Source organism: Crocodylus siamensis, chromosome 9 (assembly GCF_052110815.1).
Source record: "Crocodylus siamensis isolate JL-2025a chromosome 9, ASM5211081v1, whole genome shotgun sequence".
Taxonomy (NCBI): Eukaryota; Metazoa; Chordata; order Crocodylia; family Crocodylidae; genus Crocodylus; species Crocodylus siamensis.
In genome coordinates this window covers 3,424,786-3,444,052 of record NC_143403.1, presented here as the reverse complement: position 1 = coordinate 3,444,052, position 19,267 = coordinate 3,424,786, and the positions used below count along the sequence as shown (strand labels likewise).

General features: G+C 44.6%; 1 protein-coding gene across 1 annotated transcript in view; it reads right to left on the bottom strand.

The window, feature by feature from the left end:
• Positions 1–6,374: 6,374 nt before the first annotated feature.
• SLC7A5 (solute carrier family 7 member 5) overlaps positions 6,375–19,267 on the bottom strand; it is a 49,546-nt gene continuing 36,653 nt past the window's right edge. Inside the window, exons 9-10 of the mRNA XM_090062440.1 lie at positions 18,029–18,206; positions 6,375–16,151 (exon numbers count right to left, since the gene is read on the bottom strand). Coding sequence (XP_089918566.1) covers positions 16,096–16,151; positions 18,029–18,206 — 234 coding nt within the window. The 3' untranslated portion in view covers positions 6,375–16,095. The remainder of the gene's footprint in view (positions 16,152–18,028; positions 18,207–19,267) is intronic.

Here is a 19,267-nt window from a genome sequence, read left to right as displayed (position 1 = left end):
CCCAAGCCCGTTTGGCTTTTATAGGTCAGCCACCTGCTGCACAGTTAGCTGAAGAGAGCAGCATAACAACACCCCAAAGCCTATGGGCACTGATCCCAAACTGGGCAGACAGGACGCTAGAGCCGGATCACTTCTAGCCCCCAGGCATGAAGCATCTAGTTTCTGTTGTACTTTGTTTTTACTGCCCTCGGACACAGAGCCTGTGGTAAGAGATTTGTCCGTAGCTATTTTCCAGGACAACTCAGCCCCCGAAACGGTGCCTGTTTGTGATTTAAATAGGGGTCACTCTAGTCCTGTAAAGCAATGGATCAGCTCTTTGGATTTAGCTGAGGCCCTGAAAGTGTTAAACTTGAAAATAAGTAAAATGAAGGTTAGAGAGACGCCAAACCTGCTCAATTCACACCTTTCCAAAAGCCCAGGACAGGGAATTAGAGATCTGAGCCCAGGCCCATCTCCAGACTTTATCAAAAAGATCACACATCGTAAGGAAACCCTGCCCTGGACACTTCTGTTTAGGACCAGCAAGCTGTGTTTGCACTCCTCAGAACAAAAGTAGAGTGATCTGAACAGGTAGAGACATGAGAGGAGAGAAGCCATCTGCAGGATTTAATCCCATCTCTACAACAGCGGAGATTTGAGAGCAGGGAGCCAAGGGTGGGTATAGTTTTAAAACTGCATTCATCAAAGGAACAGGTAGCTCCCGTTTCTAACCCAACACAATCCAAAACATAACCGTTTTATTCAGATGACTTTATGCAAGTATTAAGTATCAAAAAACTATGGCTTAGGGGGAGTGAAAGAGAAGCAGAACCTAAAATACGAGTTTTTAAAGGGGCCTATAATCTAAAACTGTTAAGTCTTTCAAAGAAAACATAGATGACCTGACCTCATACACGGCGCTAGACAAAGTAAAACAAAGGTAGGCTCCCTGAACCTAAGTTTCCTTCCCTGCAACATTTTGCTCCCCTTTGAGAATTTAGCAGCTGCTGCAGACAGCTTCTTAGCTTGGTTGAGACAGCAGGGCCAGTGGCAGCGCAGGTCATCACGAAGGGGATGGGAAAATGAATACGGCTCATTTAATCCTAGGTCCATCTGCAGCTGTACTTTTGAAAAGCCCAAAAGGGGAAAAATGGAGAGTCCCCATTTCTAGAGGTACACGTGTCAAGTCAATTGGAGATCGACATATTTAGGACCCACCAACAACGTACCAAAATTAGTGGCTGCTTTTGAAAATGTAGGCTTTTGAAAACCGTCTCGGATGGTTGGCAGCTCTTATTGTCACAATGGTGAGGGTCCCCACTGACTTCAGATTGGACCCTAGTTTTCCCATCTGTAAAATGGAATTAGTAATGCTGCCTTACTTTTGAGAGATGTCATGAAACCTTTTTTGGGGAGTTTTTTCCACTGAGCACAATAAGGTTTAAATCAAATTCTGAGGGCTTGTCTAGACAGAGAAGTTGACATCAAAAGATATTTGGAAATCATTTCCCCATATGGACACCATCATTCTGCATGAAGTTTGCCTTTTTCCAATTTAGCTCAGAGAGAGTAATTTCAGAATAATAGCTATAGTGCTTGAAATTCACGCTTACCTTATTGCAGAATAACTTACCTATATCGATAAGCCTTTATCTGGGTGGAAATGAGGATCTCTGACGTACAATTACACTGGTTTAAGTGAGAGGAGGTTCAGGTCCACTATTGATTATTATGCCTTCAAATCATGACAGACCTCATGCTGAAGGCCATGAAAGAGAGAGGACGTGGCCTCCACATCATATTAGTGCCTGGCCCCTTAGAAGAAAAAAATCAATAAGGTGAGAGCGCAAAAGGAAAGGGCATAATCATTGCACTTGTTGTCATGAAAGGAGATTTGCATCCTAACAAATCAGTTTGCTGCTGCTTTAGTCATGGATCGGGGCAGTTTGGGGTGAATTGTCCTATTATAGCAAATCCAAATGGATTTCACAATGCTTCTAATTTTCAGGAGCTTGCTGTCAACGCAGCATGTTGACTGAGCTGTGCGGCGGCCTTTTCCAACCAGCTAACGACAGCTATTACGGGGCAAATACCCACATCTCTCCAAATCTCACAACTGGCACTACCCCTCTTGCAGCTGGTCATGCATGCTGATCTTCCTTTTCCATCTTTGCCGTAGCCTGTCCTGCCAAGGCCTTTCTTTCACATGTGCATTTGCGAGCAGACTTTGCTGTAATAGGGAGCAGAGCTCTTCTACTCGCGGCTGCAAGTGTGACATCATCGCCTTCAACTTAGATAGTAGCTCAACTGTATAAAGGCTGCATGTCCTGGCTCCCACACAGTACATTGCTTTGGAGTCAGGCAGTTTGCAGCAGTTTCCCCATTTGCTCAGCACCTGGCCAAGCCATGCTGAACCCTCAGCATTGATTTATCTCTTTTTCCAAACGGACATCTTATTGCAGCATAGTTAAAGATGCCCCATCCGTGTTTCTTGTCACAACGACAAGCCTCCCAATAGCTTAAAATGCTCGTCCCTGTAGAACTCTTGGTTCCAAAATGATACCTTTTATTAGACCAACTGGAAAATGGCAAGAAAATTGTCCTTTTCTGAAAGCTTTCGTGATCAAAGTCCCTTCTTCAGGTTCAGGGAAAAGCGTAGATGGTACAAGATGGGGAAAAGCCCCCATAGGTAGGAAATAAACTTCATTTTTGCACAGAGGGAGCTGAAGATGGAAGTCTGTCTCATGAGTGTCTTGGCTACCAAGTACACCCCTGAAACATGGAAGATACCGTCCCTGATTTATTAGCTTGCACAAACCAAAGCCTAGGAGGAAGGTGTTATCAGCAGAGCTTCAGGGCAAGGACCACATACCGTGCCATCAGGCAGCAATTATGCAATTTGATCACGCTAGGTTAGTACACAGAGAAAACCTGGTCATAAATGCCCTCCGATGAACATTGACACCTGGAGTCTGGACTGCTAGACTGACTGAAGTCTGCCGTGAAACAGACCAGAAACTTAGTCCAGGTTTGACTCCATTTCCCAATATATAAGCTTCTGGGGGTTTTATAGGCATTTTGTTTCTTATTTTGCCATGGCATGTAGAGTAAAGAGCACTTTCAGTTTTATTAACTTATTAAAAGCAATACTGTAGGCTATTTAGAGACAACCGCCTCTCGTTACTTAAGACATTCGCAGTATATGTGAATTCTTTTCAGAAGACTCATCAAGCCGAACTTAATTTAGCGTGATTAATGTTTTTTTTTTAATCGTGCAATGGATCTAGTGCAAAGCACGGTCAAATCCAAATATATAAAAGCAACTTCTGCAATTTCACAGGTGAAGTTCAAAATTGCAAGAGCCCTCGTTCCTCTCCGCATACCTCCTCAGACTTCCTCTCCTTGAGGAGTGCACCCGAGCCCCTGGATCTCCTTTTCTTATCTGGAGGTTTTAGTAGAGTCGTTGATTTGTTTTTTGAACATGGTCTATCTGGGTTCTTTAAGACGGTGTTTCTGTTCGTCTTCGCAACCCTGTTGGAAAGGACATGACGACTGTCACCCTTTTTGCAGAGAGGGGCTCAGGAGTTTGTCCAGGCTCACATGGGAAGTCCATAGCAAAATACAGACTGAAATCAAGTGTGCCTGAGTCCTAGGCTGGTGTCTTCCCATTAGACTGCCCTGCCTCTTTGCTAGGGGCAGAGGTGCAAGGACCATGAATTGGTAACACCTGTCCTGTAGTGTAGTGTAACACCACTACCCACCCACGGGATCCCCATAATCTTCCACCTTAATCATGCAATATTGGGTTTTTTGTATGCATGGGGCCTTTAATCCCACCTGTGCTTCCACATCTGAGCTGCTCTCCCTCTGGTCCCTCCTCAGCTGAGGCAAATGATAGTGGCCAGCTGGGGTGACTACTTGCTAGGAAGGGCAATATAATTCATATGGAGGAGCACAGAGACCCAGGTGGGGGCCATTGCCCCGATTGCCTGCTTTGAGGTGCACATGGACAGTCCCACTCCACTGCCATCTGCCCGGGGAAAATAAGGAGGGATGTGTAGGGTCTCAGTGTCCAGGCACCCAGCCTCCCTCTGCTCTGCACGAGGAGCGCTCGGTGCCTCACACCCAGACGGCGCAGGGTGCTGCCTACGTTGGCTAGCAGCAGATGCCAAGGAGAAGGATGTGGAGTGGCATTTCAAAGTCTAGCAAATGCTATTGGTTAAAACTTAGATCCTTTGGGGATTTGAACCGCTTCTAATGCCAGGCAGAGGTGCTAAAGATCAAAAGTTTGAGCTCAGTCACCTCAAGGAGCAAAGCCTGAAATATGTTTGTGAATCTAGCTTTCTGGTGCCCTTTTTTTAGCCACTTCAGCATTTCCCAACCCCAAAAGGAGGGAGGAGAAGCAGCTGGAGGCCACTTTTCCAGTTCTACCTCTTCTGCTGCCTCTGGCTGGATTCCCAAATTAGTTTACCTGTCAGAAGTGGTCTTCTCTATCCCTGCCTAGTCCCCATTAAAGGAAGTGGGAAGCAAAGCTGATTTAGTAATACCAGTCACTGAGCCAACAATATGGCTCAGAAAAATGTTAGACAAGGTCTTGGGCACCAAATGGGAACAGCTGTCAGGCACGGGTCTGGGAAAGCAGCAGATACAGTGAGGGTGGCCATCTGAGAGGACAGTCCACTCGTCCTCTACTGATAGGAAACCCGGCGCCGTTATGTCCTCTATTTGTCTCTCAAAGCCAAGTAGAGGGTTTTGTATCAATAGAGGACAACCGGATTGTCTTCTGTGATGGCCACCCTAGATACAGCCCAGGATGAATAGGGAATAAAACAACTCCATCGTGCAAATAAAAATAAAGAAAATTATTTGGAAATTGGGATCCAACATACAAATAAAAATAGTCACTTCTACGTGGAAATTGGGAGCCCTAATGAAGGCCCAGCTCTTCAGTGGGAGGCATGGAGAAGGAGACAGCCCTGCTTGGGTCATTTGGGTGCCTGCTAACTCCGAACATCTCACAAGAAATGTCGTTACAAACCCCACCAAAAAACACAGCCTGGAGACATCAGTTTTCCTCAGAAAAAGCTTTCCAGCAGGGAGGGCCAATTAAACCGCGTGCAATGCCTTCCTTTAGGGTCAAGGCTGGGAACCTGGGAGGCATTTCCTTGCCACTAGGGATTAACAGGGCTGCTCCGGCTCCAGGCAGCGAACCGGCTGAGATACCAAACATAGGAGTTGCAAGGAACATAGATAGCATGATGATTTCTATTGCAATAGCCTCACAGGCTTCAACCAAATAAGGGGCTTATTGTGCTAAGGAATTAAAAATATTCAGAAGGAGCTCAGCCTCTGAAGATACAGATACGCGCTTTCCAATGTAAATCTTGAACGCAGTCTCAACCCATTGCGTTGCGTCCTGTGCTCTGTGGCAAAGGAGAGCTGCTGTGCTTCCTCTGCTTTGAGGCAGACCTTCAAATATGTGAAAGCTGCTATCATGTTCTCCTTTACTCTCATTTTCTGGAGGCTAGATATATCTAGGTCTCCCAAACTTGCCTTGTATGGCTTGTATTCCAACCCTTTTATTATTCCAAGTCATTAAGGCAAATGTTAAACAACACACTGGACGGCTTGAAAACTTCTGGGCCGTTCTGACCCTGGTCAATTTAAACCGAGTCTTTGCTTGTAATTGCTTCATTGGTTGAATAACCGGATGATAATGCAGTGAGGTGCCTAACGGAAAAGTTGATGTACAGTAACTATTTTAAGGAGCATCCCTTCCAGCAACTTTCAATGGGCCTTGTGCTCCTAGGACTTGGGCACTTTGAAATCTCAGCTCCAGCATATGACAAATGCATGGGCAGGCATAGATATCTAGCACCTTAGAAGGGACAAATGAAAACCTGCAAGTTATCTTAGGAAAGACAGAACTGCAGGCTCCGATTAGTTTACATGGCTGAAGACTATTAAGGCTTCAAAAGGGATGCAGCCAATTTCTTAAGCAAGAGTGGACTGCAACAAGGCTCTTAGTGCAAAACAGGAGCTGTTTTCTTTTAAATGAGTCTTATACTCCCACTTAGTTTCCCAGATTTCCTAATAACTTATGCAATGCATCCCCTCACATTGTTTCTAGTGCTCACGCTCACCAGCTAGCCTCATAATAGCAACATGGCCATCCATTCAAATGCCTGCAGGGCAAATAACAACTATAACAATGCTTGGAATAACTGATGGGTAATTGCATTGTGTGGAGTTGACTTTTGACTGATCCAAATCCAGGAAAAAGTTCCTGCAGTGCGTATTTGAACAAGACTTCAAGGCAACAATTCCTTTTTTTTTTTTTTATTCAAGCAAGATCAAAAAGTGAATCCAATTTACTTCAGGAACCATTTACTGATGGAATGCGGTTCATTAGGAAGCAAGGCTCCTTGCAAAGTAGTCTGCTACTAAAAAGTAGTTAAAAATGATGAAAGAACAGATAAACTTCTCTCCCCACTTTTCTAGTCTCAGAAACTTCACAAGGGGAAGCTGGTTCATCCGCCCAGGCTGCATGACTTTGGATTTTGTTGGGCAATTTAAAAGCAGGAAGGTTTCAGAGGAACACGGACACTGCATTGTCCTATCGTGTGGTTCCTTGCAGATCTCAACATGAGATGGGAAAACAAAGCGCTGAGAGGGGGACTGATTTCCCTAAGGGCATTCAGCAAACTGGCAGCAGAAGGAGGCGCACAGCCCTGGTCTCCCAAATCCTAGCTCGGTACTATTATGCGGCATTGCATCCCACCAAGGCTCTGCCTGTATCAGTTCCTTCCAGTGCAGAAGGGACTCGGTGTACCGCTTTTCTATATATCACCACTTTCAAAATCACCATTTTCAAAATGTCTGTATTACATGATAGCTGGAAAAATGTGCATGGAAATCATCCATCTGTAGCCTGTTTACTGCAAAAGTATTGAAATATGTTCTTCTAAATGTGTCTGCTTCCACTATGGGAAGTATAATGTCAATAGATTTGCCTATAGTAAAGAGACCACGGTGTTGATCTATTCTTAATTGGCAAGCCAGCCCAGAGACACACACACCTTGAGCTATTTCTTTTGCCTTTACTTTGATAGATTGCCTTTTCTCTCCCACTTAATTATTCAGTTATATACTATCTTTATGTGAGAAGGACCACTTTGGCTTAAACAGTAGGATAACTAGCTGGGCTATGATCCAGCTCTCCAAACTAGCACTATCATTCATAGTTCTTGCCTATGGCAGATGAAGAGGAAGAGTAGTTTGAAGGTGATGTGCAGAAGGAAAAATAACCTTGTGCTCTGTACTCTGGCATTTATTGCTTTTTTCCTATTCACTTGTTTTCCCGAATGAACGTTTAGGTCTGGTCAACCCTGAGATGAAGTCTGGGTTATGTGCAGATGCCCAATTTTGAGAAGGGATTTCTCTAGAACAACCTAAAACCATGGGTTTTGTTTTTGCTTAAACCTAGTCACCATCAATGCCTAACGAACATCTGATTACAAAGTTGTTTTTGCTAAAGAGCTCTGAATCCCACTCCTTTGATCAAGAGCTAACAACTCACATCATTGGAGACTGCCGAGAAACTCTCAGGGAAGGCTGGATGGTGAAGCACACCTTTCCACCCTGCTGGTTTTAAGCTCTGGACAGGAACCAGCCTTCTTTCATGTCTCTCTCACACTGCAGATGGGTGGACTGAGGAGATGAACTACTTTTTTACACGTTGTTCAGTCTAGTTTTAAGTGCAACTGCCATTGCTTCCTTTGAGATTATTCCACAGCCCGATGCATCTTGCTGCCAGAAGCTTGTCAGCCTCGCTGATCCCTTTATTACATTTCACAAGGCCCATATTTCATTATCCCCTTTTTAATGTATTTAACTGAAAAGATCCCTTAACTGATTCCATTCATTATTGGGAATTGTTCTCCTTTGTCCTGCTGTAGTAAATTCCCTTCTCTCATTATTGTTCACACCCAGCAAATATTTGGAGGTAGCTGCCATGCCTTGCTTTATTGGTCTCTTAGCCTAATGATGTGTTTTTTGCATTTTTGGTCTTATGTAACTTCAAACAACTGCTTTTATTGCTTTACTTGGAGCTTCTCTCCTGTTTGCAGGAGCATTTATATTTCAAGGAGAGTCTGTCTGACCAGAAGCACCTATTGCATCTGCTTATACTACCCGGACACATGGCAAGTGTGTCGGTGCTGTCACTGGGTTCCTTTAGCATATTGTAATCTCCGGTTTGACGGCTGGGCCCTGGTCTCTTTCAGCATTACTGCTTCCCACGTTTCTCCAGCCCATGGACAACTCCAGTCCCAACTCTCACCGCAAAAAGCAAAGAACAGTAGTTGGGTTAGGATCCCCAAGTTCTAGTCCTAGCTCTAGTGCAAACATTAGCAATTTATTCAGTGTCAGACCATTTTTCAATTTCCTTAATCTCCCCATCCGTAAAATAGGGAAAAATAATATGTAGTTAACCAGGGTGTTTTTTAGACAATATAGATTCATAGATTATTATTATTAGGAGCTGGAAGGGACCTTGCAGATCATCGGGTCCAGCCTTATGTCCATGAAATGCTTTTAGATTCCCAGAATAGAGATGGGGATATCGAAGTGCAAGTTCCCATTGCTATTTTATAGTGTACACATATACACACCCACACCTGCTTACAAGAGGAACCCTTGAAAATGCAGTTTGTAGGCCCATGTATGCTGATGTCATGGGCTGGATGTTATACAAAAAGGACAAAGTAGACAACCCTTTGCAAAATAAAAGCTTTCAAGGCAAACACAAGCAATAGCAGTTATAATTGAGATTTCTTTGTTAAAAAAAAAAAAAAAGAAAAGAAAGAAAGCAACCCTCAAAACATTTAAAATGTAACAGATTTCCTAAAGTATAGACAATAAAAGAATTTAGAAATGATAGAGAAAAATAATACATTGCATCAGACACATCATTTTACAAGGCAATTTGATTAAGTCACTACTGGCGCATCAAAACAGCACGCTAGATCAGTCTTGGAATAGCAGTTGACAGGAATGCAAACATTGTGAATAGACAGCACTTACTGTAGAAATATTAAGACTAAAGATATTTACCCCTTAAAATAAATAGAAAGTCATCTAAAGCAACATTTAAATTAGTAAAATATTTTTTGTTTTAAAAAAGCACTCAGATATAACAAAATCTAAATTAGATCTAGATTTTCTTCTCTGTGTTAAGATAATAAAAAAAAAAAATCTGTTAACTTTAGAAGAAAGTTGTCTCTGAAAACTCAGATTTATTCACAAGATGTGAATTTCACCCAGGTTTTTTTTTCTTTTCAGTGGACTAGCCTGAGGTGTGGTCACTGCTTATAACCACATATTTCAAGGTTTAAAATGGGACGTAGGCCTCATGCTGTCCTCCTCAACAAACAAGGGTGACCTTCTCCATGTAGGTGACACTCAGCCCCGGGCAGGAGACCCATTCAAATGTTCCAGCATTGCTCGGGCCCTTAACGAAGGGGCTAGCTGCCAGTCCTTTGTGCTGGAGTGCCTGTCACCTATAGGAAATTATTTAGCAATAGGTATAAAGTCTCTTTAAGCCTTTCTAAAATTAATTCAATATTTAAAAAAATATTTTTATTAACATTAGAACTGGAGGAAGTGACATCTGTTCGTGTTCTCGGAACGATAGGGCTAAACGGAGCGCTATTTCACGAACCCGAGGGGCTATTTCCAGTTTCTATTTCCAGCTCTCTTGACTTTAGCAGCATTGGGAGCTCTAATAGATGCACCTTTTTAAGCAGCAATTCCTCATTTTTCTAGCCTTGCAATTCCAGGTCCACTGCAAACCTGACTTTTCCAACTGAATTTCTATCAGCCTTGTGACCCCCCCCTCCCCCCGGTTCGGACACTCCTGAGCACAGCCATCATCATCTATTTCTGTTCAAAGCAGGCCTAAGTGTCATCTTGCTTAGAGCCCCAGCAGCACATACTGACCCGCGTGCCGCCAATGCCACTTGTTCCAGTGCAAAGAAAAGCGAGACACTTCAAATGTGGGCAGAGTCAAGATGGGGCTGAACATGAACACCTATGATGGCCATAAAAAGCGTGCAAAAAATTGAGAGCTACTAAATATCTTTCATTCATTCTGTGTCCAGAATGTCAGCAGTGTTAACGAGCACAAGGCATTTAGTGGAGCACCCAATGGGCATGCATGCTCTGCAGCTCTCCCGGGGGAGGGAGACGCTGCGATCTGCTCGAGGGCACAGAGGATTGAAGTTGCGGGGCAGGGAATGGCACCTGGGCCTCTCGCGGGTTTCTCCACCGAACTTTTATCCCTGATGTCTTTTCCAATGGGCCCCCCCATGCAACTGCTATTGCTCTCATGCAGGCAAAATAAAATCCCCATTAGGACAAAGTCACCACTGCTGAGAGCAAATGCATAATTCCTCGGGGAATATCACCCACGTGAGCTCGGGGGTTTAATACCTTTGTGCTAAGGCTCCGTCGTTCCCACAGCAGGATGCCACTTCCTGCAGCCGGATAAAGCCGCTCTCCGGGCTTTCGGCGTGAAGACAAGGCTGCAATTCTCCGTGAAGGGCCGTGCTGATGTCAGAAGCTTCCCACGCTTCAGCATACCAACATCAGCCCAAGTCCCACAGGGAATGAAAGCCATCTCACGTCTGACCTACCCTCAGTTAAGCTCTACTATATGACTCAAATGTTACCATTGCTTCAATGCTGTTTGGTTGTTCTTTTCATTAAAATTCTGAATGGCATAATAGTCCTTTAGCCTTCCCTTTGATGTCACTGAAAGGAGTTACACAACCCTTTTCTGTAAGTGCTAGAGTGTCCCCCAATACAGTGAGGGCACTTTGTGAGTACTAATAGTTCAGGATCTTTACCACAAAACACTGCAGCATTTCTTTACGTAAGGGATGCTTTCACAGACAAAAGGGAAAAAGATCTCCCAGCCAAACCCATATCGGGATGCAAACCCCTGCCATACGAAGACCAGCGTAACCGTGCATTTCCGTGCGATCAGACCATCACCATCTCCTCTCAAATCCTGCCAGAGGCCAGGTCGTGTAATAACAAGTGGAGCATCTGCTTAATAACCGTAGCCTTCATTAACTCCAGGGCGTGGTTATGTCACCAGCCAGCATTTGGGTGAAATAGAAACCATCTGTGGAGTTGCAGCTATTCTCCCACCTCAGCCCATCAGGGCAAGCCAAGAACAACCGAGCAATGTAATTTGGGACAAATCAGATCATCTTTTAAATTTTCCTCACTAGCAACAGTGTTCCTCTAGATTCGCTTCTGCATTGGGTGCCACTAAATAGAAAAACCTGCTCCCCGGAAAACATGATCCGTGATGCAAAATGCTGCAAACACGACAGGGAACTCAGCAACTAATCAGGATGACTTCAAAATAAAAAAAAATAAACCCAACCAAAAACCCCACCACCCATTGTACTTCACTGCCCTACAGAATTGCCAGTGAACTCGCTTCAAGCCTCACATGATTTTGCCATAACAGTTTGTGGCAGAACGTAGTCGGGATGGAGAAGGTCGCCTTCTCCTCTCACTTCGGTGAGCTTTTCAGGTCCAAGAGAAAAGTCACTCTATAAAGCACGATGAACTATGCCCACCCAATCAAGAGCACTTATTTATTTTGACCCCTTGTGTATCGCTATGCATTTCCCAGCGTATTCAAGGAAAATTATTTTCTTCCCATGAATACTTAAAGAAATCCCTACTTGCATCAGAGAATATTGATGGTGCATTTAGTACAGTTACCAATGGGACTACTTAAATTCATGACCACTTATAAAAAAAACATATCTATACGCTATTGTACTTGACAGCCATGGTCCCGTCCGTGCTACGAATCCTGGAGAAAGCTGTCACCCTGGAAGTCACAACTGCAGGCTTCTAGATGGGTTTACAAACGATGGCGCTCATCAGGAGAAATGACTATATGGCAACATCAAAGAGCAGTCAGTATTTTACAAGGAACAGCGGTTTTATTTATACATGTGTGGGGGCGCAGGGAAGAGAAGATGAGCAGACCTTTGGCTCATCTCGAGCATAAATCAGGATGACTGATTGTGGAAAACACCCACTCGGTTCTGGGAAAGATGTTGGCACCGACCCACCTTCAGGAACTTGTGCCCCCACACCAATGACACATCTCACCTCGTGTTTCATCAGCAAAGCAGCAAAGACCTTTCACTTGGATATCACTCTCCTCACACCAAGCCTCAGTTTAACAGACTCAGCCTGGGGCTATATTAGCTCATGCTCGTGCCTTTGGCTGATAGTCATGAACCTTAGCATTGAGCAACAGATGCTACTCAGGGCCTCAATACCTGTAATAGCAAGTTCATCTCTTTGCAGACATTGCTTTAAGTTTTTCCCCCCCCTTCCCCAATGAAGCTCATTCAACTCCACCCTTCCACCCATTCCCTCCCCCCAAGAAATATATCTGGGCTGCTCGCCCCTGGGTGACAGGAACCGCCTGACATGCCCATCAGAGACAGTAAATCAGGACCCTGAAAGACAAGCTGCATTTTGAAGGTGCTACAGCTTACGAGATCTTCACCTGGGCTCACCAAATTCACCATCTGCATGGTCCTGTGGTGAGAAGTTTTATCCTATGACAGAATCATTGCCATGGAAACAAAGGTGATATCACAGCAGGGGGCTATGGTTTCATCACAGGACCAGACAGACAGATACAAGACGGACATCTTTAGCAGCTGGTAGAACTAATGAAGAGAAGTTATTAAGAAATGGCAAGCCAGGTCAATGTTTTAACTAAGATTATTTTTGTTGAGGTACTATTCAGTGTGCATTCCCATTTTTATATAGATTTTAAAGGCTAAACAAGAGACGATTAATTTTTTCCTCTATTCTTGACCCATGTAAACAAAACATCCCCCAAACTTTGTCTGGATCCACATCTGTTGGGACCAGCTATCCATTTAGTGTAGCTTGGAACGGGCGAGGGAGGAAAATCCCGTTTCCCCCTCCATGCCTCCTCCCATCCCAGCTATTTCTGCAGTAGTCTACACAACACTCAGAGCTAAAAACAGCCAGAAGCTATCAAGGAATTAAAACCAGGTCCCATATATGACTGGCCCTGAGAACATCAAAAAGAAAATGCAGCACTAGAGGAAGGCGTCCAACGGACCGAGGGGTCTCATACCCACAGGATAAGCACAGCCTGTTGATGGCAGGGCAAGCTTCTCCATGCTACCTAGCCAAAGCTGCTCAACCTGGACTTGGGAAGGATTCATACTTCGGAGGAAAGGCACAGGCCATGGGATTATCTGTGTACATGCCTGTCCACTAAAAATGGATCTAAGGACCACCACCTCGATGCACATAGGTCCTAAGACAGCCATGGGATGGCTACAACTTTGGGTATGCCTACACCATGCAAGGCAGCACTCTTCCTGCTCCACATTGTGTAGCATCAGTACACCGCCTGGTTCACCAGTGACCCAGGCTGGATGGAAAATAGGGTGCCCTGGAAGTGAGAGGTTAACATGAAAAAGGTGCCATCCACTCCACAAAACATTTTCTAAGAATAAAGCTTTTGGGTTTTCTTCTTAATGACAATGACAGAGCTGCACATTTTAACTTCTTGGTTTTACTACAACTATTGGCTATTTTCTCCCACCACAGCTGCCAGTGGTGTTCGCTGCTGTTTGGAATTGCTACCAACTCCCCCTGCTAAATTGCTTCACAAAAGGCCAGTGCATCCTCTGCCTGCTTATTGCTTCTCCTTCCAAAAATCCCCTGTGCTGGCAAAACAACTCAATATAAAACAGACAGCCACTAACTCTACAGGGTCGCTACTTCAAAGCATCTCGGTTTACAAAAAAAAAAAAAAAAGCCAACAAAACAATACTGCAGGGCAAAAGTTGAATTACCCTTTTTCCTAGTGTAGGGAGTGGCAGGACGAAAGCATAAAGGAGATTCCTGTAAGCAACGGCGTAGCTCTCTTTGTAAGGAAAATATGTTTTGGTTTCAAAGAGAACATCGCCACGAACACAGAGCGTTTGGATGATTGTACTTAAGTACGGAAACCCTGTAGTCTGCTAAGACAGACAGATTTTTGGCTAAGTAAGCGATATGTTTCCTAAGAGAATGACCCTGACTACATGCACACAGCAGGTTGCATTGCCCTCTATGGAGGCATGAGACTATGTTGAAGATGGACTGGAATGGAAGTGCCAGCTCCCTGGAGTCACCCAAAAAAGCATCCAGGTATTCACATGCAGATCCTAGTTGGGAACCAGCTAAGTGTCATTAGAAGGGATCCAACACCATCTGTGTTGAGTCTGGTGTTGCAGTGTTACAGGAAGGAGGAGCACTTTTCCAGCCTGCTGCTTCTACGAATGGTGAAGGAAAAGTAACATTCACCAGACGTACGACAAATGGGTAACAAGGGACTTCAGCCATGTGGAGACCCTTGTGTTTCCCTCTGCACCAGACCTACTCATTGCCATGTCCACCACATGGTCATCAAAAAGATCCAAAGTGAATATTGCCTTAATTTAAAAAACCCATCACATGATCCATACAGGGACACACAATCCTCGGCAGTGGCAGGGGGTGAGCTGTGAGCACCCGTTTTAAGCATTCCCTTTATGAATGGTTTCAGATCAAACATCAGTTACGATGAATGCTAAACAGGGACACTTGAAAGGACGGCACTGAGCCTGACTGCAGACAGACTTCAGAAAAATGCACCCTTCCCATGACTCAGGCTTCTGATCATTTTTCAGTAAGCCTTTGGGATTTCTCAGCTTTATTGCATGGAGCCCTATCTTCAGGACCCACCTTGTTTCCTAATACTAATTTTACAGGGGTAAATGACAGGAGTCCAAAATAAAATGTATCCACAGGCAACAATAGGACTAGTGCAACTACAAAAGTGGCCTAGAATACTGGCCCAATAATAGAGAGAGGGGTAAGATTAAAGGGCAGAAAACCAGGCAACTGAGCATGATCCAGCAATCTCAGCATTAGAATGAAAATCAATACACACGTGCACATACCCTGTCCTCTCCATGATGCTAATTCTGCTCTGCCTAGCCTTTTGCAAATTGCTGCCCAAAGGCCTTTTCTGGCAGACTCCAAAGTGTTCAAGAGAATATATTTTTGTGAGTGTGAGCGGATGCCAAAACAGCTAAAGCCCGTTGAATGATCTTTGCTTTGCAAACATCTCTATAAAGAGATGGTCCATAAAGAGCACCAGCACCTGGAGTCCTCAAGGAGGGGGGGGGAATGTATGCCCAGTGATTTACAGTTTAATTAATCACTAAAATGAATGTCTAAAAAATAAAATTTCCATCTGAGTTGGGGCAACAGAGAGATGGGGCAGGGACTCGGCTGAAATCAGTGCAGAACCTTGTTTAAAATCAGTGTCACACCTATTTTGGTTCATTTGGTTTGTCTGCTGGTGCCTAGGTCTTCCAAGAACGTCGCCTTGGCAGGCAGGTCAGCGCAGCTCGTTGCGGTTCAACAAGCCTGACTTGGAGGACTGTAGCTACGCAGCAGTGTGTAATCCCAGTCCCTTAGGAGGCAGACACATACGGTTGGCAACGTTAGGAATTGTTTCCATTACGTCAGCAGATGCACTCGCAGTATCTGTGACGAAGAAATTAAGCTGCTAATCTTAAATTATAAAAAAACAACAACCCCATAACCCCCAAAAATAAAGATACTAAATAACAGTGAACAGAACTGAAGTCGAGCCCTCAGTCTCACATGCACACGCACACAAACACACACACAAACACAGAATCTGATGAGATTCACTGTTAGTGAATGAGCTGCAGTCTCTGGAGGTGACCGGCAGAAACTCCTCGTCCTGGACTAAAATCGTACCAAGAACTCTTCTCCAACATGCTGCCTGGCCTGGGGGTGGTGATGGGGGAGAAGAAGAGGGGACAGAGCGAGTGGTGGGGCCTCAGGGACACAGCAGCTCTGCCAAGGTGCTCTAGGTTTCATCGAAGAAGCATCAGATGCCTTTTCTTTTGTGTCGTTCTCAAACAGCATTGTGCGTTTTCTCAAGCCGAGAGTCCGTGCTGGCCTTCTTTAAGACTGTTGTGGAACCACTTCCATCAGCTTCTGGCACAGGACTGTTGTGGAAACTGGAAGGGAGGAAACACAGACTGGTTTAGACCCAGGCACTAAATTGTGCGCGTTTCAGCTTGGAAACCTGGTCCCGCGTTTCATATTCTTCACCTCCAAAAGGCGCGTCTTGCCTCTGGAGGATTCTATCCAAATACTATAATATATAGCTTGACAACAAAACAAAGCTCAGTGCCTATACTAGTCTGTGCACATACACACCTTCTATCCACAACAGCTGGAGTATAGTAAACAGAGCAATGCCTCCAGTAACCAGACCAGGTGACATGTATTTTAACTTTTAACCTCATAGCGATGGCAATCATCAGGAAACTACCATGCATGTGTCATCCAGCACATATGGGCATAGCTCAGCCTTAGATTTCTGAACAGTTTGCAGCCAATACTGAGTCAGATAAAAATCACAGGAGCTGGCATACATGTTGTGAGCTGATATTTTTGCTTCCTCTTCTGAAAAAACGTGCTCCTACAGATGCATACATTTAGCTTAAAACGCAGCAGCGCTGGCCTTGTCACCAGTGTCTAGCGTAAGAGTGAATCTGGATGTACAGAGCACGTTTGTGTGCAACCTCGTCACATCAAACCAGGGTGCTGCGGGCACAATGGAGGGGAAGGGACTTAATCAGGAAGCATTTCATTGACAAACCTGCAAAGGGTGGTTTGTAAGCTGAGAGACTTTACTTGCGAGTTACCCTGACAATACTCTTTGTGTTTCAAAGGGATGTGGACCCCTTGCTACTACACTGAGTCTTTTCATTACCCGAGGCAGTCGCGTGTCAGATCAAATTAACGTGGATTTTAACACACACAGACTAGCAGGGCCAGAATCATTTTAGAAGGATGCAATCAAATTATCTACCACATATTAATACATATATTATATGTTTCTAATTAGACATTTGTAGGATTCTCATCCTGTGTCCGAGAATAATTTCGACTAGAAAGCCAGCAGTGGTGGCACATAGTTAATATGATAATTTGCAAAGCAGTCACTGTATAAATGACTTTTCCAGGAACTGAGCCTGATATTCAGAATTAAAAAAAAAAGAGCAAGCATATTAAAGTGTTGTGTGCTGTTAAAAGGTTCTATTCTTGCTCAAAAGGTTGGGCGTTTCAGCTTGTCTGCTTTTCCAGGTCAACCCCTTGTATCAGAGCTGGGAGACAGATGGTAGAGCTTAGTTACTTGGACAACACAGCTTGGATGTATAAACAGAGCTTTCTTCAATCAGTTGTTCACAAAGATTATACGGTGCCAAGCTCAGTGCTATCACAGCCCCTCAGAATATGCCATAGTGCATATTTTGCACAGATACCCTAAAAGCAACCCTCACAAGAGAAACCTTCCAGGATGCTTCACTTTTCCTTAAGCTGCTGCCATGCTATAATGGCAAGGAGGGCTTTGCTCCCACTGCCCGTGATGCTTATGACCCATCAGGACTCGTTGTGATCTCTGCCCAGTCAGAAATAGGCTGACTGCACCCAGATTTTTACAGTGTTACTTCATCTCTCTTCCTGCTTTGCTGGCATGCTGTTTTCCTAAGAAAGAGTTTGCACTTCAGCTCTTCCAAAGGATTTCTCTTTCCATACATTTCCTGTTTGCTGGGAGAAAAACCCTTTGTATTTGCTCCGTGATTTGCAATGACAAAGGGTGGCAGATCATTTTGGTCAGCTCGTCTACTGAGCACTCAGCTCGCTCCAACCCACGGCCAGTTGGATTGAGCAACACAAATCCACAAAAGCTAGTACCACAAAATCCTTTGCAATGCAAATTGTGGCCAGCGCCGCTTGCTTCTGCAGGTTCAATAGGAAATAAAATATCACAATGGTTGGAGCAAAAGCTGCAGTAGCATCCTATGTTCTCTGGCTGGATACTCACAGATGCCTTGAAGGATCCACTTGGGTTTGTTTTGCCACCAGACACCAAAGTAGTAAATAGGGAGCCCGCTGAGGATGATGACGAAACCAGTTGCACATTCCACCGGCGTCATCCAGAAGGAGACCACAATGAGGAACAAGCAAGCCAGGATGAAGAAAATGGGCAGTAACACATTAACCTGGGCAAAGAAACCACGAGAAAGGCAGGAAGTTAGTCAAAATTGGTAAGAAACAGAGAGGCCAGTTACTTGCCAGGGCAGTTTATCAAACCAGTTTTTGTGCTAGAAGGAGACCCCACGACAGCTCTTTGCTAAAGACACCGGACTGCCCACGACTTGGAGTGAGAGGCCTGTGAGGTTTCGATTTCTGTCAGGAAGTTTGGCATTTACCTGTTGCTCTTTATCAACCCTGGGGAGTTAAGGAAGGATCCTCCAATCTTAAAAACAGCTAAAAAGGACACAGGAGGACTAAGTGACTTCTCCCAATCCACACAGCAAGTCCTCAGCAGACCCAAGACTTCCAGGCTCTCATTTCCAGGTCATTCCAGGCCAGAGCATCAGATCCATCATCCCAAACATAGCACTGTCACCAGTGCAAACTTAGGCCATTGAGTCAGACTTTTTGGTACTCTTAAACTAGGGGATTCAACTACGTTGCCTTTACCAGGGACGGCACTTCTGACAGCGGTCTGGCTCTTTTGGAGAAGTGATGCCCTGGGAAGGCTGCAGTGTAGGTCCGTACTATTTTTTCCCTTCGGGCTGCATCACTTGTTGCTGGAGCATACTCTCTGGCTCATAATGGGGTGTACAAGTCTTTAAGGAGAGCTTGACATGGACTTGGCCTCCCACCAGAGTGTTTCCAGGGCAGCCAGGGACAAACAGAATAAAGCTCCCTTCGTTATTTCCTAAAATGAGTATATTTAAAGTGAATTCCTTACAGATGCAAAGTATTTGATTGAGAACCACAGAGACTGAAGTCCTCTACTAATAATACCCAGAGCCACTATGGCAGGGTGATATTTCTTATTCAAGGGCCTGCCAACCTCCAATGCTGAAGGTATGTCCGCAACCAAATCAGCCCTTGGGCTCCCTGCCAGTGAGGAAGCCAATTCACATTAGCAGAGAAGTTTTGGGCACAGACACCTGCCTAACAGGTATTTAACCAACAGCAGACAGTCATTTGGCAGAGGTCTCCTGTTCATTTGCATTTAAGCTTTGTCTACTACAGAGTTGCACCCAAC